Source organism: Eublepharis macularius, chromosome 11 (genome assembly GCF_028583425.1).
Source record: "Eublepharis macularius isolate TG4126 chromosome 11, MPM_Emac_v1.0, whole genome shotgun sequence".
NCBI classification, from domain to species: Eukaryota; Metazoa; Chordata; class Lepidosauria; order Squamata; family Eublepharidae; genus Eublepharis; species Eublepharis macularius.
Genome location: NC_072800.1, coordinates 65159922 through 65185738, shown reverse-complemented (window position 1 = coordinate 65185738; position 25817 = coordinate 65159922). Strand labels below are relative to the sequence as shown.

The 25817-nt window shown below is 43.0% G+C and overlaps 1 protein-coding gene and 1 pseudogene across 2 annotated transcripts in view; one reads left to right on the top strand and one right to left on the bottom strand.

Annotated features, from left to right (window-relative positions):
* LOC129337347 (60S ribosomal protein L13-like) overlaps positions 1 to 14655 on the bottom strand; it is a 42064-nt pseudogene extending 27409 nt beyond the window's left edge.
* A 327-nt stretch (positions 14656 to 14982) lies between these two features.
* Positions 14983 to 25817, top strand: part of FAM171A1 (family with sequence similarity 171 member A1) — an 84545-nt gene continuing 73710 nt past the window's right edge. For both annotated transcript variants that reach the window (XM_054990735.1, XM_054990734.1), the window contains exon 1: positions 14983 to 15110. In XM_054990735.1, the coding sequence (XP_054846710.1) occupies positions 15008 to 15110 (103 nt within the window). In that variant the 5' untranslated portion in view covers positions 14983 to 15007. The remainder of the gene's footprint in view (positions 15111 to 25817) is intronic.

Sequence of the window (25817 nt, the reverse complement as noted above, 5' to 3'; positions counted from 1 at the left end):
GGCAAGCTGTGTGCAGCCTGAGCTTGTTTATATTGTCTGAGGGAAATATAACCTGTGTGGAAACCTGAACTGTGTGTTTGTGAAAGAACATTCAGTCAGGCAAAAGCAGGCAAACTGTGTGTGCACCTGAAAAAAAGTCTTACTTGTAATTGAGAGAGAAATTAATATTAAAAGTAGGCAAAATGTGTGTGAAGCCTGAGAGAAGATCTGTGTGACTGAGAGCGGAACTACAAGTGACAAAAGGCACAGGTTGGACACTTGTCAGCTTCCCTCAAGTTTTGATGGGAAATGTAGGCATCCTGGTCTTGCAGCTTGGCTCTCTGACTGCTGTCCAATGGACTTTTCAACTGTCACTTGTCCAACATTCCGCCAAGCTGCCTACATTTCCCATCAAAACTTGAGGGAAGCTGACAAGTGTCCAACCTGTGTCATTCGTCACTTGTAGTTCCGCTCTGAGTTTAAGTAAATTTGAGAATTGAGAACTACTCTTTTGAAACCATCAAGTTTTAGAAATAATATGAAAACAATACACTTCTTATAAGAATAAAAGTTTACTTTGGTTTTTTATATCCCAGAGTATCTGTCATTCCTATATCCCATTCCTTTCCTCAGGGCCACATAGGACCACGAAAAAGCCTGACCCTTGGGTATGTTACTATAAGGAGAAATTTAAATTATTCTGGAATTTAATTCCTAGTGGCAGCAATCTACCAAGAGGGAGCAAGAATAAAAGGCTTAAAGACCAAATTTACCCAAGAGAAAGAAAAGGTCACAGAAGGGGTTGTTTTACTGTTCCACCCCATGCAGTGTAAGGCGTCAGGGAGGGCTTGGAGTTGGTCACACATTCTCAACTGTTGATTTCACACTCCCTTTTCTAGAGTACTAGAACCTGTCCCCTCAGGCCCCTTTGAATGATTAATTAGGGCCTGGGGAATCTCTTTTACTTAAATCCTAATTAATACCCTCCCCACCACCACTTTGCACTCTTCAAAGCGGTCAGAGCATAAATTTTCCTGTTGTTTTAATTTACAATTCAATTGTTTTCTGCATACCAGGAACGTCTCCCCACTTGCCAGCAATCCAAAGCTAATACGTGTGAACCTATTTTGCTGCCTGTTGATAAGCAAGACACAATCATCTTTCTTACTGGAAATATTGGCAAGTGAAGAATCGGGGGAGGGACGGCATTAAGCAATTGGGAGGTCCCCCCTCCCTTAGAGAGAAATATTTCCAGAAGGGTGCGATTTATGACTAGATGAGCTTGTTCTTGCACTGCCTAGAGCACTCGCATTTTCTCAGCACATTCTAAGTGAATTCCTGCTCATTAGCCCTGAACTTCAGCAGTCTGGTGCTATCCTACAATTGCCCCTAGAATGCTCATGTCTGAGATTTTGGCCTTGGTGAACACAAAGCTGCGCATCTAGACTCATCTCCCCCCCACACACACACCTTAAATGATACTGACTGATCTGCTTTCAACATTTCCTGCCTCTGGAAGACAATGAATACACTTGGTCTTCCTCAAGCCCTTCTTTTAATTTTCTTTCTTTTTAACATAAAAAGTACTGTTTCTCTGCACTCCTGGGGGTGGAGTTACCTCAAGGATATCAAAATCTCAGTGTTGTCTTTGGGCTACTAGATTTTCAATTCTACAGATAAAGTTTGCAATTAGGAGTTGTGATGTTCTGATTTCTATTGGACATTATTAATTCTGAGCCCTCTCTTTTAGTGCAGAAGCTTCTAAAGAACCAGAATCTGGCTTTTTGTTCTGTCTGTCTTGAAGAGCACAAACTTGAATCCTGATCCGGCTGCTCTTGCAATAGGGTTCTGGTGAGCACAGAAAAGCAGCCAAATAGATAGAGCCACAATGGATGCAGCTGCACATGGAAAAACAGGAGAACTGGTGTAAGCAGATTGGGAAGTGGGTTTCTGTCCACCTTGGTATAGTGCTGCAATGGTTTTTTTAAAAAAAAAAACATTTATTTTTACAAGTCTGCAGAGAGATGGATTATCCCTTTCCTCGATACAAAACAAACACAGATACACAGCAGCTAGGCAGAGCAAAAGACAAATCACTGGCCAGCTGGAAAGGACATATGAAAGGAAATCCAGTAAAACTCTATATAAACTTATTTAAGATGTTTTCTTTTTAAATTGCAAAGACTTTTCTTCTTCAATTAAAAATACTCATTGGCTAACTTTAGATGATTTTGATAACCTTGTTTTTCTGTTAATGTAAGCATTTCAGCAGAAGAGATAGTTTATAAGAAAACTTGCCTTTGATTCATGAATGTTTACAAAACTTTTATGCTACACAGAGAAGCTATAGGGACAAGACGTCCAAAAATCTACTTGGACAAATTTCCCACAGATTTCAAAAATGTGAAAATGTATCATTTCTTTGTCCTTTATGATAGTGTCTCTATATGGTTAGATCTACATGATCTTATATACAACATGCTGAGGATAATGAAATCATAACTAATTGTGGTAATATGTGTGTAAATTTAAAAATATCCAAAGATCCTGTATACATAAGCCTAACCAATTTTATTGTAGCATAAGCTTTCGAGAATCAAGTTCTCTTTGTCAGATGCATGATAGAGAGACTGGTCAAATATAGAAGAGGAGGGAGAGAAGGGGAGGAGAGAGAAGAGGCAATTGGGGGGGGAAGGGGAGGGTGCAACCAAAACATTCCTTTGCTAGTATATGTAAACATCTCCTTTTGGTGTGTGGATCAGTTGGCTTCAAAGGAGTTTGCCCTGTTAGTTTGTAGCAGCCAAACAGCTAGACCATCCAATTCCAATGCAGTATGAGCCTTCGATAACCACAGCTCTCCTTGCAGATGCATCTGACAAAGAGATCTGTGGTCCCCGAAAGCCCATGCCAGGTGCCACTGAGCTCCCCAGACCCCGCCTCTAAAGGAAATCTGTTACCTGTGATAATGTGATAACCATTCATAGTCCCTATTCAGTCCCAGCTTGACAGAGTCAAATTTGCATATGAATTCCAGTTCAGCAGCCTCCCGTTGGATTTTGTTTTTGAAAGGTTTCTGTTGAACTACAGCGACCTTTAAGTCTTTGATGGAATGTCCTGGTAGATTTTGGTTGCACCCTCCCCTTTCCCCCCCTAATTGCCTCTTCTCTCTCCTCCCCTTCTCTCCCTCCTCTTCTATATTTGACCAGTCTCTGTATCATGCATCTGACGAAGAGAACTTGATTCTCGAAAGCTTATGCTACAATAAAATTGGTTAGTCTTAAAGGTGCTACTGGACTCTTTTTGATTTTGCTACCACAGACTAACATGGCTAACTCCTCTGCATCTGTATACATAAGGGCATGCCGTAGTTCTGGTGAGAGTTGCCAGCTCCAACTTGTGAAATTCCTGGAGATTTGGGGATGGAGCTTGGGGAAGTAGAATTTGCGAAGGAGAAGGCCTTCATGGGGGTATAATGTCAAAAAGTCCACCTTCCAAAGCAGCTATGTTCTCCAGGTGAACCAGTTTGGTGTAGCAGTTAAGAGTGGTGGGACTCTTATCTGGAGAATCAGGTTTGATTCCCCAGTCCTCCAGTTGTAGCCAGCTGGGTGACCTTTGGTCAGTCGCAGCTTCTTGGAGCTCTCTCAGCACCACCCACTTGTTGTGGGGATAATAATAACATATTGTCGAAGGCTTTCACGGCCGGAGAACGATGGTTGTTGTGGATTTTCCGGGCTGTATAGCCGTGGTCTTGGCATTGTAGTTCCTGATGTTTCGCCAGCAGCTGTGACTGGCATCTTCAGAGGTGAAGCACCAAAAGACAGAGATCTTTCAGTGTCACTACACCTCTGAAGATGCCAGTCACAGCTGCTGGCGAAACGTCAGGAACTACAATGCCAAGACCACGTCTATACAGCCCGGAAAATCCACAACAACCATCAATAATAACATACTTTGTAGACTGCTCTGAGTAGGTGTTAAGTTCTACTGAAGGGTGGTATATAAATAGAATGTTATTATTATCTCTGTCATCTGGATATCAGTTGTTGTAATTCCAGGAGAACTCTAGCACCCACCTGGAGGTTGGCAACCCTTGTTCTGACCTAAAGACAATAATGTGTTTACGTAAGAGGAAACCACAATGTGAAGACTAGATTATCCCTAACAAATAGTAATCCACATATGTAGTTTTATAAGACCCAATACATACAAAACTCTACCTACAGCTATAATATCCTGCCTTTAAGTTTGAATTTTATTCAGCCATAAAATTGCTTCCTTATTCATGACTTAACAGGACAAAACTGGCTCCTTATAGCTATCCAAAAATGAAAGGTTATGTTTTTTTGTCTCTGTGGACTCTTTATTTTTTTAGGATGTATGGTATCTGGGGCCGAAAGGAATTGTAGAGCTTGTTGCTGTTCCCTTTTCATTTACGTATCTCAGGAAATACTTGAGAGATATAACATGGGACCCAGCATGCTAAAAGATTGTTGTGAATGGCTGTTTCTCGTATGCCCCCTGCTGAAAAAGTAATATCCTTGAACCAGCCTTTTATGGTATGTTTGGGACTGTGGAATTAACAGCCCAACAGCAAGACCTGCCGAGCTGATGTGGTACTGATGCTCGTGTGGTGCTGGCATAGCCGTCTGTTCTCCCAGCAGAGAAAGAACACATGAAAAAAGTCCCAACCCTACAGAAGTTGGGAGTATAGCAACAACACATAGCAACACTGCCATCCAGGGCTTTTTTTCAGCTGGAACGCGGTGGAATGGAGTTCCGGAACCTCTTGAAAATGGTCACATGGCTGGTGGCCCCGCCCCCTGATCTCCAGACAGAGGGGAGTTTAGCTTGCCCTCCACGCCACGGCATGAAGGGCAATCTAAATTCCCCCCTGTCTGGAGATCAGGGGGCGGGGCCACCAGCCATGTGACCATTTTCTCCGAGGGCAACCCACTGAATTCCACCACCTCTTTTCCCAGAAAATAGCCCTGTTGCCATCTGTCATGGATTATAGAGTGGCATGGTGACAATGTCCCTTATCATCAATATATGGGAGAAGCCAATAAATTCTTGGTGGCATCAGCATACATCTATCATGTCACCACATTCCTCTTCTCTAGTCCTATGCCAGAGTTCGTTATGTGTTCTAAGTGTGCTCAACGTGAGGCCAGGGAAGTATGCCATAGTCCCTGTCATCTAGGATGTGGGTGTCCTGGCAGAGGATAGACACTGCTGTGGGTGAGTTATAATAGGCCACAGAGTTCTGTCAGACTTCTGACCACTGCCATGGTTGTGCAGGCAGAAGGGGCAACTACATTTTTGTCCCTTTGAGTTCAAAGGGCATCTTAAGACTTATGTTCCGTTTGTGTAACATTACATCAGCGCCGAAGCCAGGACCTGGTAGAGAGACCTTAGGATGCCAAGTTCTGCTTCTACTCCCTTTGCATGTAATGTTGTGCTAGTGCTAGAGTTCTGCCAGAATGGCATTGTACCAGTGTCATGCTGATGTTAGCCAGAATATTTCTAACATATGCCAACATGGGGCCTTAGCTGACATCCTAAACCTCTTAAATCAGTCTTAAGGTTGCATGGTAACAGTTGTGGAAAACATAAATTTTTCCATTTTAGATGAATAAGAAGTGATTGATTTCTATTTTCAGATCCAAAATACACGTCTAGGCTTGTTCTTATGTTATTGTTTTATAATTTTATTGTCCTGTTCTACTTGTGAGCTGGCTCAAGCAGGTCTCTGGAGAGGCAGCATACAAATTTTTTAAAATAAATATCATGAAGATGGTTCCTTAAAACATAAGGGCTGGCACAGTTTCTTTTAAAATCAAGGTTTTCTATGTTGTAATCACTAAAAAGTATCATACTAAAATGTTGTCATAAAAATTTCCCAAACACTTGTACAACATAATAAAAGAATGATGCATAAAGACTGGGATGCCAGTTGAATACTTACTTCAAAAATTAAAATGTCAGCAAGGGAAGGAAGTGGAAGAGGAGGAGAAGGCAAATTCTATAGAGCCACCACTGAAAAGACCCTGCCTTTTGTACCACTGATGGTATGTAACAGAAGTACGGGGACTTAAAGCAGGCTTTCTCTGAAGATTGGAGAGACATCATCCACTGACGTCTAGCTATGAGAGGATTCAGTCATTTGCTGAATAAAGTATTGGTGTTTTACATAACCATTTCTCTCCATGATACATATATGATAGTCACCTTAAAAGGTGCTTTTTGTTCTGTAGTTAATGATGTGGGAAAGTAAAAAGTCCTGACTCCCGACCATTCAGGAAAGCTACAGGAAAAACAAAACAAAATGATCGCAAGGTATCCAGTGTAGACAATTCTCTAATGTCTTTTGTTACATTCAGTAGTGCATAATATGTCAAATACATCTCAATAATCACAAATGGCCATGAAAAAAGTTATCTGTATTGAGCAATACTAGCAAGAATTATGGGTATGAATATCATTTTGCTTCATTTTCAATCTGTTGGAAGTGCACTATCACCATCTACTGCTCAACTGGCTGAACTACTGTAAGACTCCAAATAGCCAGCCCAGTTTGTGTTTGAGACTCTGATTTATATACCCAACTCTTTGAACCGTATCAGTATCGAAGCAGATGTTGTTGCTATCCTGGAGTTCTTGCAGTTCTTGCTGCTGGTTCACCCAAAAATATTGCAGTGTGTAAATTCGCATCTGACAAAGAGAACTGTGATTCTCGAAAGCTTATGCTACAGTAAAGTTGGTTAGTCTTAAAGGTGCTACTGGACTCTTTTCAATTTTGCTACTACAGACTAACATGGCTAACTCCTCTGGATCTAATTTTGCATTAAATCTCATTGGGTCCTGAAATCCAGCACAATTGTCCTTGTAGAGATTTCAAGAGAAGATAAACACATCAGGAGAGCTGCATTTATGCACAAGCTAAGTAAGCTACAGTGTAGGACATCAGATTATAAGAGGCTTCTAAATTTAAACATTTGCTGTTACTAAATTACTCTTCGGGGCGTGTAATGCTATCAGTTCTCTTAAACCTGATCTAGCTTAGGGCCTCAACATGTGACCCTGAAGATCAGATATAAGCAGGGGCCCAAAACAGCACGACAACTAAGGACGCTGGCTGGTCCAGGTCACATTCTGCTTGCCGGTCAGTCATAATTATTTGCAGGCCGTTCAGCTCCATTTGAACAACCTGAGTCTGCCTAGCATGTTATTTTCTTCATGTTTACAATACAGTACAGTACAGTGAAGGAGGAGCTGTGGCTCGATGGAAGAATCTCTGCTTTGCCTGCAGGAAGTCCCAGGCTCAATCCCCAGCATCTTCCGTTAAAAGGACCAGACAGTAGGTCCTTCAAAATAACATTGCAAGGTAGGAGATATTGTGATTGGCTCACATTCCTGAGCTGGGACTTGAACTCAGGCCTCTTTGGCCCATGTCAAACATTCATTATGATAATGATTACACAGAGAATTCCAATTCTCACCTCTTGAGAAGCAACATGGGAACCTGCCCACTGATTTCCTATATCCTTGGAATCAAAAGGCACAGAAATTCTCTCCTGATGAGTCCAACTTACATTCAAGATCAATGATATCCAAGTCTTAATTATTCATTGAATACTTCTTGCATACCAAGGCTTTCCATCCTTTTCAATATTTCATAACTTCATCTGTTGATGCTATTTAAGATCCTTTGCTCCTAGATTAAATCCATTGCTCCATATCTAAATCCATTACTAATTCTCTCTCTCTCTTCCATTCTGAATTTTAGCCAACCTCCCTCTCCCACTCAAAAAAGCACCTGCTTAATATGTTGAGAGTAAGCTGTTGAATTTGGAAAGCATTCGCTGAAACATGCAACTTGTATTGATGGCCAAACTGCAGCTGTCTGAGAAGCAATGTGTGCCTAACAAGTTCTGTGAGGTCATAAGAAAGATTGCCACAGAATTAGATGTGAAACAAATAATCATAGATCTTTTGCAGGAAAAGTGTTTTCAGGATACAGCGCTGACTTCACAGAAAACAATAGCTTCATACACTTTGTCTAAACATTTCATGTTTAAAAACGAATTCCAGAGGAGTACCTGTGTTTCTCTGTGGTGAGCAAAGCAAACAAGAGTCATAAAGATCTAAACTATGAAGTGGTAGAGATTGGGGCATGGGGGGGTGGGAGGAAAAGAGAAAATCTCTGCAGCCCAGTCATACAGTTGACCATCAGAACCTATGGGCTTAGGATAGGATGTGCCAGCCAACTGAAGTCCCAAAGCACCACATTAGTTTGGGATTGCTGTGTTTATACCTAGATGGCAGATGTGCCCATGCAGTCATTGACTTGGGAATCCCAGCGGAGAATCAGGTTTTTCAGCAACTGTACCCAAAATGTTATAATAATGTCATTATTGGAAGAACAAAATTAATGTGGGTTATAATTTGCTTGTGACCTTATCTTCCCAAAGACAGCTTCTTAATCCCGCCTGTCCCGGAGAAATCTGAACTGTCTTCATATACACCAGCATATAAAATCTCGATGCTGGGTTCTTTTCTGTTATGCAAATCTACTCTCCTTAACCAACTATAGCCAAGTGATCCCTAGTGAGAACCCACTAATGATCCCATGACTTGTGACTGCAGCTCTAAATATGCTACTAGTCTGATTCCAGCCATTAGCATTCAATTGTTAAGCCCCACTTCAGACTTGCTCCTGACCACTACACTCTGTTAAGTGACTTTACTTCTGAGCTTAATCACTACATCGAATAGCAAACTGGCTGGTCTCTGTGGATAGTGAAAGCCACCAAACCAAGGCACTCACAAGTGTCTGAGTCTTTACACGCTCAGGGGACTATCCCGGTATACAGGGGGGAAAGTTGTAAATTAAACAAAGGAAGGGAAAGGAAAACAGCTCTCAGTGGCATAGTGAGAACTGAAAATGCTCTATAATTGACAGGATGTTGAAAGCTGAGGAGTACCACTTAAAGGGGGAAAGAGGCAGAAATAAATCAACCCCGTTAAGCCCCTGGAGAGATTTTGAGAGGTGAGGATGGAATTTCCAAATAGTTCCCTCCTTCCAATGATATCTCATGGATTTCCACTTGTATAACTGGATGATAGAGCTTAGATCTTATGCCTTAGTCCCCCCAAATTCTGATTCAAAGACATAGATGATGTAGATGAGAAATTGTGTCTTTGTTGTGTGGGATGGGGATAGCGGTGCCGTTGCTCCTGGTCTGCGCAAGTGCTGTCACTGGTACCACATATCTGCTGCTTATTATAAGTTTATGGTTATACAGCCCAGCACATGCCATGAAAGAAAATGGCCTCCTGCCATACAAAATAAAACAAAGTAGCCAAAGGTGTCTGTTGGGATGTGCTTTAGGCATATTTTGAGCATTTAAAAAAGAGTTTTCTCCTTCGAATAGTCAACCCTAGTGTAACATTAGAAAGTATTTTGAAAAGTCTTATTTGTGTTTTATATGATAGAGGGTGGACTGTTCCTTGAGAAATGTCATGTCAAAGCACCCTCGGGCACCCAGAACTAGTTGTGCTGTTCTTTGGATCCTGCCAGGATCATAGCAAAGACTCCAGTAGCACCTTTAAGACTAACCAACTTTATTGTAGCATAAGCTTTCGAGAGCCACAGCTCATTACATTTAGCAATGCATCTGACGAAGAGAGCTGTGGTTTTCGAAAGCTTATGCTACAATAAAGTTGGTTAGTCTTAAAGGTGCTACGGAACACTTTGCTATTTTGCTACTGCAGACTAACATGGCCAACTCCTCTGGACCTATGCTAGGATCATGTTGGACATCTTTTGTTAAGAAAAGTTCTGAAAAGTTCTAATTTTACAAACAAATATTTTGTTGCCTGACATTTTTATCAGCACAGGACGGAGCTGCTGACACACCTCCCAGCCTCTTGTTAAAATAACAGTAATCAACACTGAAACAAAACTAATAATCATAATTTTTAAACCTGCAATGAAACAACAGTTAACTGAAGCAGCCTTAACATGTACCAAAAGACCAATAAGAATAAAAGCAGTAATAATTAAACATTGAAAATATTAAAACCAGCACCAAAACTATTCAGGGAGTGGAGTGGAAAGCAAAAATTGCTATAGTTAAAAATCAAAATTAAACATCCAGAGGGGAAAAGAACAGTCAATAAAAAGGCTTTAAAAAACAAGCACTTAAGACTTATGAGATCTGGTGCCAAGAAGATACTGGTTGAGATGCCACAATAGAAAAGGCAAATGTGCCAGTCATGACAGAATGAAAAAATAATCTTAAATTGCTGGTGCCCAATACTTTATGTATTGGCATTCATCCTGTATTTAAATACTAAAATATTAAAAACATTTTGTTTTCCTCTGCATTGCACATGCAATTTATTAGATCTAAAGTACATTTTAGCAATTAGATTTACCTGCTTTGTGCCAAACTGGAGGTGTCTTGTAACCAGTTTTATAAAACTGTCTTTAGAAAAGAGACATTTACAGAATGCAACACAGCAAAATGTGCACTAAAGCCTATATCAGAAAGCTGTACTCAGAAAATTGCAGATTCTGCAGTTCCAGCACAAACCCAGCTTCCTTCCTTCCTTTCTTGTTTTTTGAATACATGGACCAAGCAATTTAACAAGTATGGAACAATAGATTTAAGCTTCCTTGAAAGACCGAAGAGAGCATTGGAGAAGAGAGATGCTAGGAACTTCCCTGATAGTTTCTAGCTGATACAAAAAGCGCTTGCCCATCCTGCCCTCCCTCTTGGAAAAGGAACAGGGGAAGTTGACAGTGACTTAGGAAAGAGCAGGATTACTTGCTCCTAGTGCCTGGTTGTGGATGGAGCTGGCACACCAACTCCATTTAGAACGCTCTTTTGAGGTCCTTCTCTGCAGCCCTTTGCCTCACTTTGCCTGCTTTTAAGTTGCCAACTAGGAACACCCCATCTTTATATGGGGCTTGTCTACATGACCATAACCCATGTTAGAGCAATGTTATAGGAATGAAGTTTTACACTGATTATGTGTATTTGCTAGGGTGAGAACTAGCGTGGATTATATGCTTAGATTGTTGGATTAGAATCTGGGAGACTCGGGTTCAAATCCCCATTCTGCCATGGAAGCTCACTGGAGGTCTTTGGGCTAGTCACTCTCTCTCAGCCCAGCCTACCGCACAGAGTTGCTGTTATTGTGAGGATAAAATGAGAAGGGGAGAACACTCTTATAAGCAGCTTTGGGTCCCCATTGGGGAAAAAAGCAGGGTATCATAAACATAAAACATGTCTGTCTTCTAGTTGTAAAAGAACTCACTCTACAACAATATACCTGTTTAGTATCCTTTAGAAAGTGACATGGCACCCACTTTGGTCCACTTCCAGCTTTTCATCCATGTCTTGTCCTACTTGAGGGATATAGAAGCTGAGCACTTCCTTGGTGCTAAAGGAACACAGGGCATGTAACAGTCATTGAAATTTCTAACACTTATGCATTCAAGATAGAACCTAACATCCCCCTGTAAACACCAGGCAGACGTCCCAGACAACTGGCCATCACAGTCCATACTTGCAAAGAAAGTAAGGCAGTTACAGTAGCATTAGCATTTAGCTCATTTATGTGACCTTTAGTGCTGTTCTAAGAAGAGTCAAGCCCTTCCACTGAAGTCAGCATTTAGGATGACACTGTGAGTCCGCAGTCACAATTGTTTTAAATCAGGATTGGTTTTGTTTTTACTCCGAGCTTTAAGATCCTCTGGGATTTTTTATTGTCGATTGATGGCATTCTTCAGCAGTTTAGCAAAAGCAGCAAGATATGACACATTCACAGCCAAGGAATTTAACAACGTCAAAATGTGTTAACAAGGGTCAGGAGCTGAGCGGGTTCTTGCTGTGCACTAACACACACACAAACACACACAGAGTCATTTGTAATTTTGATTTCAAGCAACACACTGAACAGCTTTATTTTTGGTGACTCAACACAGCTGGCATTTGCTCCTGGGGTCATCTCATTTTTCTTCTTGGGAACACAGAAGTTTTCTATTCCTTACCACTTTGTCCCTGAAAAACAAAGAAATGTGCAGAATGAATTTCTGGAAGGTGATGGAGTGCTTATAGGGAGTGTGCTTAGACTGTCAGAAGTGGCACTTGCTTATTGATTTTGATTTGATTTGATTATTACACTCTGCTTTTCTCCACAAGAGAGACCCAAAGAGATTACAACATTGTTCTCCCCTCCTCCGCTTTATCCTCACAACAACCCTCTGAAGTAGGTTAGGCTGAGAAAAACTGACTGGCCAAGATCGCCCAGTGAGCTTCTGTGGGAGAGTCAAGATTTGGTAGAGTCACCCACTGTGAGCAGATCTTTTGTTGACCTTGCAAGGATAACCTCCCAACTATATTCAGTCATCCTTCCAGACCAGAGTAAGGACAATTACTTAAGAAGGATTACTCACTCCTGTAATAAGCAATTGCCCTCCTAGCTGTAATGGCCATCTCCACATTCCTGTTGGCTAGTGGTGGCAGAGACTAGTCATAACATCACTGTTTTAACTACACATTCGGCCACACTTCTTCTGAGGATGAGTGGTAAAACTTACATTTTGTCACAATGATGCTGGCAACCATGCAGAGCAGTTTAAGGTTGACTTGCCAATGTCTGGATGGGGCCGGGAGATCTCCCAGAATTACAACTGGTCTCCAAATTACAGAGATCCATTCCCCTGGAGAAAATGGTTGTTTTGGAGGAGAGACACTATGGCACTGTACTCTGCTGAGGCTCCACCCCCAAATCTCCAGGAATTTCCTAATCCAGAGTTGGCTTCAATTGCCTATGCAGTAGAAGGGGGTTACAAAAGGTCATCTGAATGTAAAAAGCACACCTGGGTGTTGTCAGTATGGGTGGCAATGATCCATGGCAGTGATTCAGCAGTAATTTGGGGAGGGGACGTGGCTCAGCGGTAGAGCGTCAGGCAGAACATCTCAGGTTGAATCCCGGCATCTCCAGTCAAAAGGATCTGATAGTGGGTGATGTGAAAGACCTCAAACTGAGGAGACCCTGGAGAGACGCTGCCAGCCTGAGTAGTCAATGCTGATCTTGATGGACCAATGATCTGATTCAGCGCAAGGAAGCTTCATGTGTTAAGTATTTCTAGATGTTCTGTTGGGGGAATATTTTGGCAGCATCTCCAGGGCCAGGGAAATGCCTGATTTAAACGGGCCACTGGTAAAGCAAAATAACTCATTCAATGCAATCTCACACGGGCCCAACATCTCATCAAAACTGGGCAGTTGCTGGCACAAAGCAGCCTTCTGTACTTAGTTATCTGTAGCCCAGGTGGATGTCCTGTTGTTGTGCTAACTGCTTTGCGTGGGTTCCAGCCTGTTTAAATGAGATTTCAGCTGCTCGTGAATTCGTGAAACTGCTTCAGTACCGAGTCAGACTGTTGGTCTTTCAAGGCCAGCATTGTCCGCTCTAACTGGCAGCGGCTCTCCAGGATCTCAGGCAGAGGGCTTTCAAGTCATCTGCTACATGACCATTTTAAACAGGGCTCATTTCAAGGGGGAACGAGCAGGAACGCAGTTCTGGCAGTTCCCCAAAGAGGTCACATGACAGGTGGCCCCGTTCACTTTACTCTCAGCCATTTTGGGCCCATTTCAGCCTGGCTTGGGGTCGAAACGGCCACATCAGGCCTCTGACAGATGGTGGATCACTCTCCCGCTCAGCAGTGGCCCGATCCTGAGCATTTTGGGCCCCTTTTCAGCCATTTTCAGCCCCTTTTTGCCATTTTTGGCCCAATTTCGGCCCTGAATGGCCAGGATTGGGTACAAAACAGCCAGGATAGGGGATGTTAGGGGGTGTAGCATATGCAAACCCGTTATGCTAATGACACACTTCTGGTGTGGCAAGGGGCGTGGCATGCACTGTTATGCTAATAAGTTATGCTAATGAGTTCCTCCCGCTCTTTTTCTATGAAGTGACCCCTGATTTTAAATTAAAATGCTGCAGATTGAACCTAGGAGTTTCTGCCAGCAAAGCAGATGCCTAGCTGTGGAGCTGCTCCCATGTTTTGATGGGGACAAAGTTTGTCCATCTGTAAAGTTCTGCAGTCCAGCCAACATCACAACAGGTATGATATAAATTCACCCCCTTGAGAACAGTATAAAAGTCATCCCGAACATTGGAGCCAAGAGGTGGTCAGACAGGAGGGATGATATATGGGTACGTTTTTTTGGATTGATGGGCTCCCAACCTGCAAACTAGTTGCCATGGTATGGCCTATTTAGATGATATCAGACATTTTTCTTTTATGACTCATAAGAATGTATGGATGGAATGGAATCTTGTGCGTGTCTTTTTTTTTAATGCAGTACCTTCAAAACTTTAACATTAACATTTGTGCGTGTCTTGATGCTCCACATTACAAATTGGTACTGGGTCCGTCCAGAGGAATGATGCTTTGGGCAGACTGTTGGTCTGCAGTCGAACACCAGGATCTCATTCCAGCGGCACCCGAGAGACCCTGGAAACCCGGTCCTTCCGGACTCAGTTCCCGCTTTGGACCTGGCTTTGACGGGAGAAGCGTTACCTCGCGATCCAGTTCTCAATTCGGACTGCGGACAGCAGCCAGCAGGTGGCGCTCCCGGCTCCGGTCTGCTCCGGCATCGAGAGGCGCAAGAGGAAGCGGGGAGGGAAGGGGTTAAGCGGCAGAGGATGGTGCTGGAGGAGCCTGGGCGCCTCTTCAGCGAGACCCACCCGCCGCCCGCTCCCCTCCGCAGCCCACCCAGCCGCGGCGGCGGGAGGAAGCAGCGCCGGAGGCTGCCCGGGCGCGGCGCTGGGCCGAGGATGCAGCAGCCGGGGAGGGCCGGGGGGGCACCGGAGGGAGGCGCGGCGCGGGCCAGCCCCTGACTGCGGCTCTGCCTCCTCCTCCTCCGGCGATCCCCTCCTCCCTCCCTCCCTCCCTCCCTCCCTCCTCCTCCTGGTCTCCCGGCGGCGGCGGCTGCAGCGGCGGTGGAAGATGAGCAGGTCTGCAGCGGCGGCGGCGCTCCTGCTTTGCCTGCTGGGCTGCAACGTGTGGAAGGCGGTGACGAAGACCTTGGGGGCGGCCGACGCGGCTCAAGGTCGGTGCGCGGAGCGGGCGGGCCGGGCCGGGGCCGCCGGCGGGGCGCGCTTGGGGGGCGAGCCGCGGCAGCCGCCCTTGGGCAGGGGCTCCGGGGCCTGCGTGGGGCCGGGGCCAGAGCCGGCTGGCGGGGCCGAGCCTCTCCGGGAGAGGGGGCGGCGCGCGCTGTTGCTAGCCGCGCCGCCGAAGGAAGCCGCAGGGGCGCCTGGCTGAGGAGCAGCCTGGAAGGGCTTTTGTTACGGGAGGCTGCGCGGCGCTTTGTGCATGGCTTGGCCGCCCCCTTTCACACGCGCTCCCATCTCGCTTTTCTGCAGAAGGGACAGATCCCGTCCCCTTCCCGCACCGGCATGCCCCGGTGATGGGCGCTGCGCCTGCCTCTGCTCTTTGATCTCGTTCAGGGTTCCAGTTGGGGTCGATTGGCTTGTGCCGCCCTCCTTCGGGATGGATCAGAGGGTTAAGGAGACGGTGGGGGAAAGGCTGTTGCCCGCCCCTTCTGCCCTTAGAGCTGTGGAAAGGACAGCCAGTCTCTGCTTGAATAAAAAGAGGGGCTACCTAGCGGGGCGGGGGCGGGGAGACAAGGGCCATCTGGCCAGCCTCTGCCTCTCGGGCCCCTTGCAAACTGCTCTTGGCTGCTGGCGACATTGTGCTCCCTCCTGAGGAACCCCGAATGACTGTTCCTCCTTTGCACGCTCCACCAGGTGCCTGTATTGTCTCTGCCACTGTGCCATTTTTGCCCTTGTTCCTCTCTGCTGTTCTCCCCACCTCCCACACGCTGTTGTCAGTGGTATTGCTGGTGGGTTGTGGACCTGGCATGGCAGCAACACACTCTCTCTCTCTCTCTCTCTCTCTCTCTGAAGCATGCATGGAAAGTTTCTGCACTCCCTTGCCTCCACTGGATTCCTTTGCAGGGAAAATTGCCTGGAGAGCTACCCATTTTGTAATCTTAACCTTCCATAGAGCCTTTTGTTTAGCTTAGTTTTGGTTTTATAGCATGCCATAAAGATACAAAGCACGGTGTCTCCAACCAATAATGCTTTGTGCTCATTTGTCTTGGAAGCTGGAGAAATGACCATAAGTGAACCTCTCTCCTGTTGATTTCCCACCCCAACAGGAAACTAATCCCGCATTCTACCACTTGTTGTACCAGTACGAGGGATGCTCAAATAGAACATGCAGAATCGTTTTTATTAACCATTTTATTAGGAAAAATTCTAAGAAAGTAAAAACAGTATTCACTAGATCTTTCCCTCCTATGATGTCTTTTCATCAGCAAAATGCATCTGTGCGCTGTACATGAGACACCCCCCTGGCAATACTGGAGGTGGGAGAGAGACTCCATCACCATTTCATTATGATTCCATGTTGCATTTCTAGCCTTCATTGTTGAAGTAAATGTTCTTCTCCCCCAGGCCTATTTCTGCATGTTTCAGAAAAGACACCCTTTCAAAAATGTCTAATAAAAATGTAGGAAGTTAGGCTTTGGGGGCAGTGAAGAATTATCTGCTGCAAGGCATGACATCTCCAAAGTAGTTGATACTGAAATCTCTGAGAGATGTTGTGGTTGGGCATGAGAGCATTTCTTCTCAAAAAAAGCCTTTAGCAAAGCAACCTAATAATGTGCATCCAGTATGGGAAAGTAAATGTTCTGTGGTTGCAGTCTCAACTTTTTTCGGGTGTAAAGGCCAGTGACCTTTAAATGGCATAGTTTTGCTTTCAAAGCAAAGGAGAATGACAGTTATCCCCCCCCCCACTAGATCATTGTTTTTGAATCCACTATTACACACATTTCATCCCTCCCTCCCAAGCGTTAGCTCTCATCCTGTGGATTGAATCTTACTTTAATAAGCTAAATTTTCCTTAAAAGCAAGTGATGCTATATTTGACTTTTTGGATTTATTTAACCCCCCGGTTTTTGGAAGTCTGCAATCTGGAAAAAAATTATTTTAATGTTGAAAAAAATTGATCACTGAATTAAAGCAGTTTGTATACTACTATCCCATTTTAAAATGTGGGTATTTAATTGAAGGTGCCCTTGTGGATTGGTATTTGACTCCTTGTTTCATACAATGGCCCCAATCCGGTATGGAGTCAGATATGCTTAAGTCCCATTGATCACAGTGGGGCATCAGTGTATATAACTACCTATGGAACTGCAGCCATTGTAGAACAGAACTTCCCTCCTTCTGTTGGGACTTGTGGTGCTCCCTCAAATGATGGACTTTCGGGGACGACATGGGATGCAGCATAGAGGTCTGGAGTGAGAGGGGGAATTGGTAGAGGTATAATCCCTCTTGTGTGAATGAAAACATGATTGTATGAGTGGAAGAAGAGATAGGATCCGTGATCTCTACAGTTTTCATGACCTACCAAGCAATAAATATGTTACATATTGCTTTGGTGAAGAGAAGCCATTATGATCATTAAGTACCCACAAACGATGACCTGTATTGAGATAATGTAGAGGTTTGGAGGAGAGTTAAAGATGCAGAAGTACAGTACAGCATTACAGCCATCCAAGTCAATGGGGTTACAAGGGTGTAACTCAGTTTAGGATGGTACTTTTAGTCAATTTTTCAAAAGTCACTAGTGGTTAACTAGCGGTTAACAGGTCTGTAGTTAGCGAGTGAATAAATTTTGTACTGAAAAGTTTATCGTTCTTGGTAGCGCTGCATTATATCAAAGTAGGAATGGTGGTCCCCATTGCAGTACTTGTATCATTTCAGGTTGTAGGACATCACACCAATGATATTTTTGAATATATATAAACTTTAAGTGTTAGCTAAAATTCGTAATATATTAGATAAACTATTTGTATGTTAATGTCATGCTATCTGTATGTTCTTGGGGCTTTTTTTATAGCTAAGAAAATATGGTTTAGGCTGACTTAATGTAGTACTTGCAAGGAGTGCAGCTACAGAATGGCTGGATTTGTAAGTCGGGAGAGGTTCAAAGATGGAGAGTGAGCTATTATTATACAGCTACTATATTGAGGACTCCCTTTATCTCTCTTTGGAAGTTGACCTCTTTTCTGCTTGCAGCGGTGTCACCCTTGAGTGAACAGAGAACATTGATTTATGGTGAATAGAGTGGTCAGATTCTGTCACAGCATTTGAAAATGCAGGGTGTGCTGCTGGATTTTTTATCAAGATACCAAACCCGATGGATTATTTGGGTGATTCTTATTCCTTACAAATTGATTTTATAAATCCCAGCAGATTACATGCAGAGAATGATTTAGTGTTTAAAATAATATATTGGCCAAGTGTGATAGTCCTAGCGCGTGATGTTATAATCTAGTTCCTGTGGGTGCATACCTGTATCAAAGAACTCAGTCATTCGGTATACAAGCTGGTACCCATGTTGAGCTTCAGAATGTGAGGGTCACCATTGGAATTTTTAGAAAGACTTTTGTCCCCTTTCAAAGGATGGTATAAACTGAGGGATAATCTTGGCTGATGGGCAGGGGCTTTTTTCTTTTTATTTAATAGCCTGGCTTTTTGAATGAGTAAGGGGTGCTCTAACCTGGTTGGTCCAAGTAGCCCAATCTCATCAGATCTTGGAAGCTAAGTAGGGTCAGTTCTGGTCAGCATTTGGATGGGAGATCACCAAGGAAGGCCAGGGTTGCTACACAGAGGCAGGCAATGGCAAACTACCTTTGAATGTCTCTTTCCTTGCAAATCCTATGGGGCTGTGGTACGTTGGCTGCGACTTGACAGCATACACGCTCATGCACACACAGACAAGGGGGTAAGAAGAGTATTGGATAGGAATTCTAACAAGAAGAAAGTTGAAGAAGCTGCAAAAGAGAAACTGCTGTCTTTCTTATAAAAGAATATTCTGACTATTCGTGGAATAAAATCTGAAATGGAATTAAAACAAAGAATTGTCCTCATTAGGTTTCAGTGCGATGCTGGCCAAAATAACTAATGACATGGGTCTCTGTCTTGGGGGCAAAGATAGAGAGATACATATCTCTTGATTTCAGGGTCAGCAGGGTGTCACTATACTAGTCCCCCTACTCCATATCATACCAAAAAAAAATCATATGACTTGCCTTGGTCCCCTCCCTGGCTGATTGGGCCTTGTGAATCCTTCCCCCCCATCTTAAGTCCCCATCTAGTCCCCATTTTTATGGCTTATGTTAAATTCTGTGATTATAAACTGCTGTGTAACAAGAGTCGCAAGGCCAGAATCATAAGAATCATGAAACTGGGGCCTAATTATGACTGAGGTGATTGACCATTATCTGATCTGACCACTTCAGGCTGCATTTGAGCAACTTCCATAATGGAATGCTCCTCCATTTTAAAAAAATCCCAACACAGGAAAATAAACCTTAGGGGGAAAGGTAGATTATATTTTTGTGTGGAGGAATGTCAGTCCTGTGAGCATCCACCTAAAATCTGAAGTGGTACAGCCTAGACACTGTTTAAATCCTCAGCAATAACTAAGGCTTGATTTAAATGTTATGATGGTGGGGCAGAGAGCTTTCTTTTGTGACTTTGTACAGGCTCAGTATCTCATCTATATTACCATGTGTCACAAAAAGTAGCTACATCCTTAGTTTCCATACCAGCATAATATCAACTAGAGCTAAAGATCTCTAGTGCACAAGCTAAGCACTTGTAGTTGCTTTGCATGGCTTGCAGCAGAGTATAAATGTGAGTTAAGTCCGCACAAAGTTGCACGAAGAAACACTTTTTGCCTAGTCAGCATCCCATTTTTAAGAAGTTCTGGGAGACCAAGAGGTGCTTTGATTTGTTTTTCTCAAAGAATGCCCCCCCCAGTTACATACTAAGCTGCTTTTGAGATGGAGGGAATTTTCAAAACAATAGAAGGGTGGGGAGGGGGAGCCATCTATTCAAATAAAAACAATTTAAAATGTTAGTGTAATGCAAGCCTTGTGTGTGCCCCTATAAAGGTCTTTGTATTCTAGCCAAACAAATAGTATTATATGTGCACAAAATATTAATTATCAGCTGTGACATTTAAAGGAAAAATTTTCTCTTTAGGCATATTGTCCATCAAGACAATGTTAATGTGAATTTATAAATGGAGATCAAGCAAGAATGCTTTGGTTAAATATTTGCTGGTATCTGCTAGGATAAGTTTAATGAAGTATCTGCATATGTTAGAACGTATGTTTGAATGCGTGTTTTCTGTCTGTCTCCCCAGAGCCTGTATTCCTATGGGGTTAAGAGTGTTAGACCACAGCATGATGGAGAGATACTTAGCCATGAAACTCTTTGGTTGATCTTAGTCCATGATGGAGAGAGACTTAGCCATGCAACTCGGTTGATCAGTTGCTTTCTCTTCGCCTGTATGACCTTGCAGTTATGTACTCCGTTCTGAGTTTTTTAGAAGAAGAGTGGGATAAAAATATAATAATATCTATATTTTAAGGTTTTCTTTGAATTCTTGTTGAGTTCTAAAATGGTTTTGGTGGAATGCAAGAGTTGTATACCGCAAAATATACACAAACCTTACGAACTTGCCTTTACTTTATGACCACCCTGTCAAATCCTATTGACGTGATATTTAAAAATACTAAAACCAAGTACAAGATCTTAATGTAAGTACCAGTTTAGAACGTTTCTGTGTTCTGTAGAGGTGTTACTGTTGCATCTTTACATGTTGGACTAATGCAAGTATTTGGAATTTTTGACATCTGTTTTAATTTTTACAGGGATTTTTTTGATATTCATTGCAATGTCAGTCCTTAGTATGGGGTCGTTCTGATACTGTAGTTGACCTAACTTGATGTGCCTTGAACACACTTAATGATAATCTCAAAGAATTTCATTCTGCTGCACTGGAGCCTAACATACTATTAACAGACATGATGAATATATCTCTTATCCTGATGTCTTGGTTTTTTCATATCAAGATATTGGACGAATTGACTTCTAGGTAGAATGTGGCAGCTTTTGTAAGTCAGAGCTGTCTTCCTGTGATGCATAGAAGTGTACATCCATTAGGCCTGGTTAAATACTTACTGTAGGGGTAGGGAACTACAAAAAGAGGCTGGTGTAAAACAAGATCTCATCAAAAGAGATATTAGTTTACCTGAAACTGGTGTGAGACACTTTCAGCCAACAACAGCAGAGCAGAGTAAACATTAAATCAAGGATGGAATGAGAGAATGGAACCAATTAGCATCTGTAAGGGCTGGGACATGCAAGATGTTAGCACCTTTAGTAGCATAGGTGTTAACAGTGGTACCTTCAGCTTCCAAAGAACTGCTAATGATTAAGGGCTATATCTGCACTTGTGTGGTTTTATCTCTCTGAGACTAGTGTAAATGTTAGTAAGATGAATACACAGGAGTTGTATCTTGAAGACTAAGGATAAACTTTTGTGGACTAGAGTCTACTTATTCACATGCAATGCTAGTAGGGTAGTGAAGGAGATAGAGCCTGTTCTTAGACCTCAGGTTTTTCAGGAACCAGGCTGTCCTCAACGGTATTGAACATGCTGGTACAGTCTTGAACAGGACTGAATAAGAAATGTTTCAGGAGGTGGTATTATATATCTACGAGTGGGGGACCCGCAAAGACTTGCAGGGGGCATCTCATTTTTCCTCCCCCATTATTTTCCCTTACCCTCCCCTGAAAGCTCACACAGCTTCACCTGGTGGTCGTTGGTGGGTGTGACTACTATGAGTCCTCCCTCAAAACAGCCCTGGAAAGGGCCCTGCCCCCTCCCTCTGCCTTTTGCTGACAGACACCCAGGTTTGAAGGCTGGCACTGCTGTTGTGATTGCCTAGCAGAGGCTACTGAGAACATTTGCTTCTTAAAGCTACAGGAGCTCCTATCATTTGGGGGATGTTAACCCGCAAAGCATTTTTGAAAAAAATGATTTCATCCTTTTCTGTAAACTTGGATCATTTTTCAGGTTTGTAGAAAGGTTTGTATCTGTCTTAGCCATTCATGGCTCCAATCTCTTGGTTTTAATGTCCATAGGATTTGGCCACATTGAGGATTAGATATATTGATGATATTTGACTGGCAACAATATTCCTGGTCCTGAGATCCCTGATAGTTTATAGAGGTCACAATTTTAAAGGTAGCAAACTTCTTGAGTGATGAGATTTTGCTTAAACAAACCAGATAATCCATCAGGCTATACACATCAGCTCCTTCCTTCTGTCCTAACATCAGAGCAGTTACAATGGTCAGATACCAAAGAATTGCAGTTTTGCCTCTGTCTGGGCTGTCACTTTAAATGAATCCCAACTTCCTTCGTGGCAGCATTGTTGTTGACTTTCTACTGTGTAAATACTATTGTTAGCGGGCTCAAGGATAAAAAGGCGATTTTAAATACACTTACATGACACTGCGTGTGACTTTAAGAAGGAAGCTTCTGGTAGCCTGGATTCCAAGCTTGCTTACCGCTTTAAGCCATTAGTTAAACCCTAATTGGAACAGACTTCAGAATATTAAGCTATTAGGAAACAGAAAAAATGTAGTTCCTGAGGGGGAAGGAGGATTTGCAGTAACATTAAAGGACTTTTCTGAAAAGCTTTGAGATTTTTTTCACCTAGGCAAGGATTAACCACTGAAAAAGAGAGCTGATTTCTCAACATTTAACCTGCAAGGGTATGACCCTCCTATATAGCTAGCTCCTACTGACATCATTGCCTCTTGTGTAAAAGGAACCAGTGCAGAATTGAATCTAAATCAACAAATTGGCTTCAGGTTGTCATACCATAAGCATCAACACAGGTCGTATAAATGTCTGTCAAGAGGTCACTGCCATCAGAATTCATCTCCCCACTCTCCATTGTCTACAGCCTGCTAAGTGCTTTTTACTCAAGAAAATGACCAGGGCCCTCTGCCTGCTGGTTTACAGGATAAAAGGGAAGCTTTATGTTAAGATTGATAAGGTTGCCATCTTGCACCACTGCCTTATGCAGCAGCCTGGCACATATATACATTGAACAGGCATTTTCTTCACCTCATCTCTAGGCCAGGAAAAGTTTTACCCACTAAGTGTCAGACAGTACAGTACTAAGCAGAATTAAGCCATTCGAAGTCCATTGAGATCAGTGATCTTAAGAAAGGTGTAGTTCTGCTTAGGATTGCGCTGTGAGTGTTGGGTTTACTTTGGGAGGCACAAGGGCTGGACAAGTGAAGCTCACACACGCTTGTGCTATGCTGGTGAAGGAGGGGAGAGACTTGTATTAGGTCAATAGCCACAAAGTCCACAATCGTGAGGCAGTCCAAAATATTTTTTTTACCCAAGGCAAACAATCCAGGCAGAGCCCATCCCCATCAAGTAAAATAACTAAAAGACAGCTTACTTCGCTTCACCAATGCCCCAAATTTGCTGCCCACCGCAGCCCTTTGTAGAAGCAGCCTCCCGAAGATTTATGTTTACTACAGCCCTGTTCTTTTTATGAAAATATTTTCTGAACAATTCTGTTTTACACATTCTGTGGAATGATGGAAGCACGGGGGCCTTCCTGACCTCCTCAGGCAGGCCATTCCACAATGTGGGGGCCACAACAGAGAGCGGTGAGGTCTGGGCAGCTGCTAATCTTAACATATTTGCAGGTGCCACCTTTGGCAGAAGTTGCTTAGATGATCACAGCTTTCCCAGTGAGTGAGTCGGTCCTTTAGATATGTGGGTCCTAAGCCATAAAGGGCTTTGTAGGTGATAGTCGAACCTGAGAACTAATTGGCAATGGTGGCCAGTGGAGCAACTGCAAAACATACATAGAATGCATAATTTGCCTATAATAACTGAGCTGCAGTGTTCTGTACCAGCTGGCGTTTCTTGGTTATCTTTCAGGGTAGACCCATGGAGAGACTATTACAGTAGTCTAACTTCAAGGTTCTTGGATCTACATGGCCAGATCAGACTGGTCAAGAAAGGGAGCTATCTTGGTAGATGATAGTAAAAAGCATTTTTGCAGCTCAATTAACCTTCTTCGCCAGCAGTAATGCTGGGGCCACTTCCAGGCTTTCAGAGCGGGACTACAAGTGACAAAAGGCACAGATTGGACACTTGTCAGCTTCCCTCAAGTTTTGATGGGAAATGTAGGCAGCTTGGCAGAATGTTGGACAAGTGACAGTTGAAAAGTCCATTGGACAGCAGTCAGAGAGTCAAGCTTCAAGACTAGGATGCCTACAGTTCCCATCAAAACTTGAGGGAAGCTGACAAGTGTCCAATCTGTGCCTTTTGTCACTTGTAGTTCCGCTCTCAGTGACCCGCAAGACATAAAGTGTGCCCTTTTGTTTTCCAGTGCCACAGAGTTCATTGTGCTGTGGTTGTGATGCTGTCAGTCATTTTAATGCTTGAGCACCTCCAGGATATTAATACTGTTGTCTTCCTGTCTCATCCTGCTTTTCCGCAATTTTTATAATCCCTACTCAGAGCACATTTATTGTCTTTCTGCTTTTTCCTGTGGAGTACATTTAGTCTTGGTCTTTGACGCTCCTTTCTGCATATTTTCTCCCTCTGGGAAATGTAATTGCTGTGTTTGGACGCGGGACTCATTTCCTGATTTTTTTTTGGCCATCCTCAATATATTCTTCTAGCTCCAATTGCTCTGAGTGCCTTTTGGTCTCTGTCAGATCTATAGTTTCTTAATTCCTCCTTTTCCAAAGAATGAAGTAGGCTTTTATCCTTTGCCTCTGCCTGTTCTGCTCATGTAGCGTGTTCCTGTGGTGACAACCTCTTCTCTGAATGCTTTTTTTAAAGTGTTGGGAGAAATGCAGAAGGGAGTTCTGATGGTACAGTGAGAGAAAACAAAACAGCTGCTGTGGAGTAGTACTACTGGCAAAACTGAACCATTATCCTGGGCAACTTATTTGATGACCAGATCCTCTGCATGTGAGGAGAGTTCGCTGAGGTCAATGGGATGTATTCCTAAGTATGTGTGCAAAGATTGCAGTTTTAGCACTTTAGACTGTCTTGCAAGATAGTTACTTCTCAGCTGTTTGGCTAAACTTAGTTTGCATATGTACTGCCATTTACTGTCCTAACTTGTAATGTGAAACATTCTCTAATTTGAAAAGTCTCTCTGTTCTTATGAGATTAGTATTTGGAGGGATTGGAGGGATTACAACATCTAAATTCAAAATGTACCCATCTGCCTTTTGTTTGGAGTGAGCATTATTCTCAGATTTCATCTATTTTACGGTCACTTCTTTGGCTGTCTGTTGGTTTCTGGGTTCAAAGGTAATTTACCTTTAAAGCCATTCATGACCCGGGAGCTGTATTCTTGCAGGGCTGCCTGTTCTTGTATGTTCCTATGCAGTAGTCACATTTCTGATCAGAGTTTGTTGAGTTGAGGGTTTATAGGATAGGAAATGTGATTTTAAACTTTTGTGGAGTGAAATGTTTTTAATTCCATAACATCTTAAGCTGTTTTGCATTCAAACCGAATGGAGAAAAACAGGTTAAACGTCCCAAAAATACAGTGTGCAAAGCACTTGAAATACTTGAAAGCATTATAAAAACACTAACTTTTATGATTAAGCTAATATTTTAGAGAAGTTGCTCTGCAGATTTAATTGTTTGTTGCCCCAGTCCTTTTAGAATTGCTTCAAAGTTGATTCCCCAAGGAAAAGTTGGAAGCAATGGGGTGTCTCTCTCTTAGTGAAAATTTATTCCCATGTGCTTTTGTGGGTTTCCTGTTGGAATAAAGCCAGGACAATATGCAACCTTGAGCAAGATTTGCTTATTTTATTGTGAATTGGGA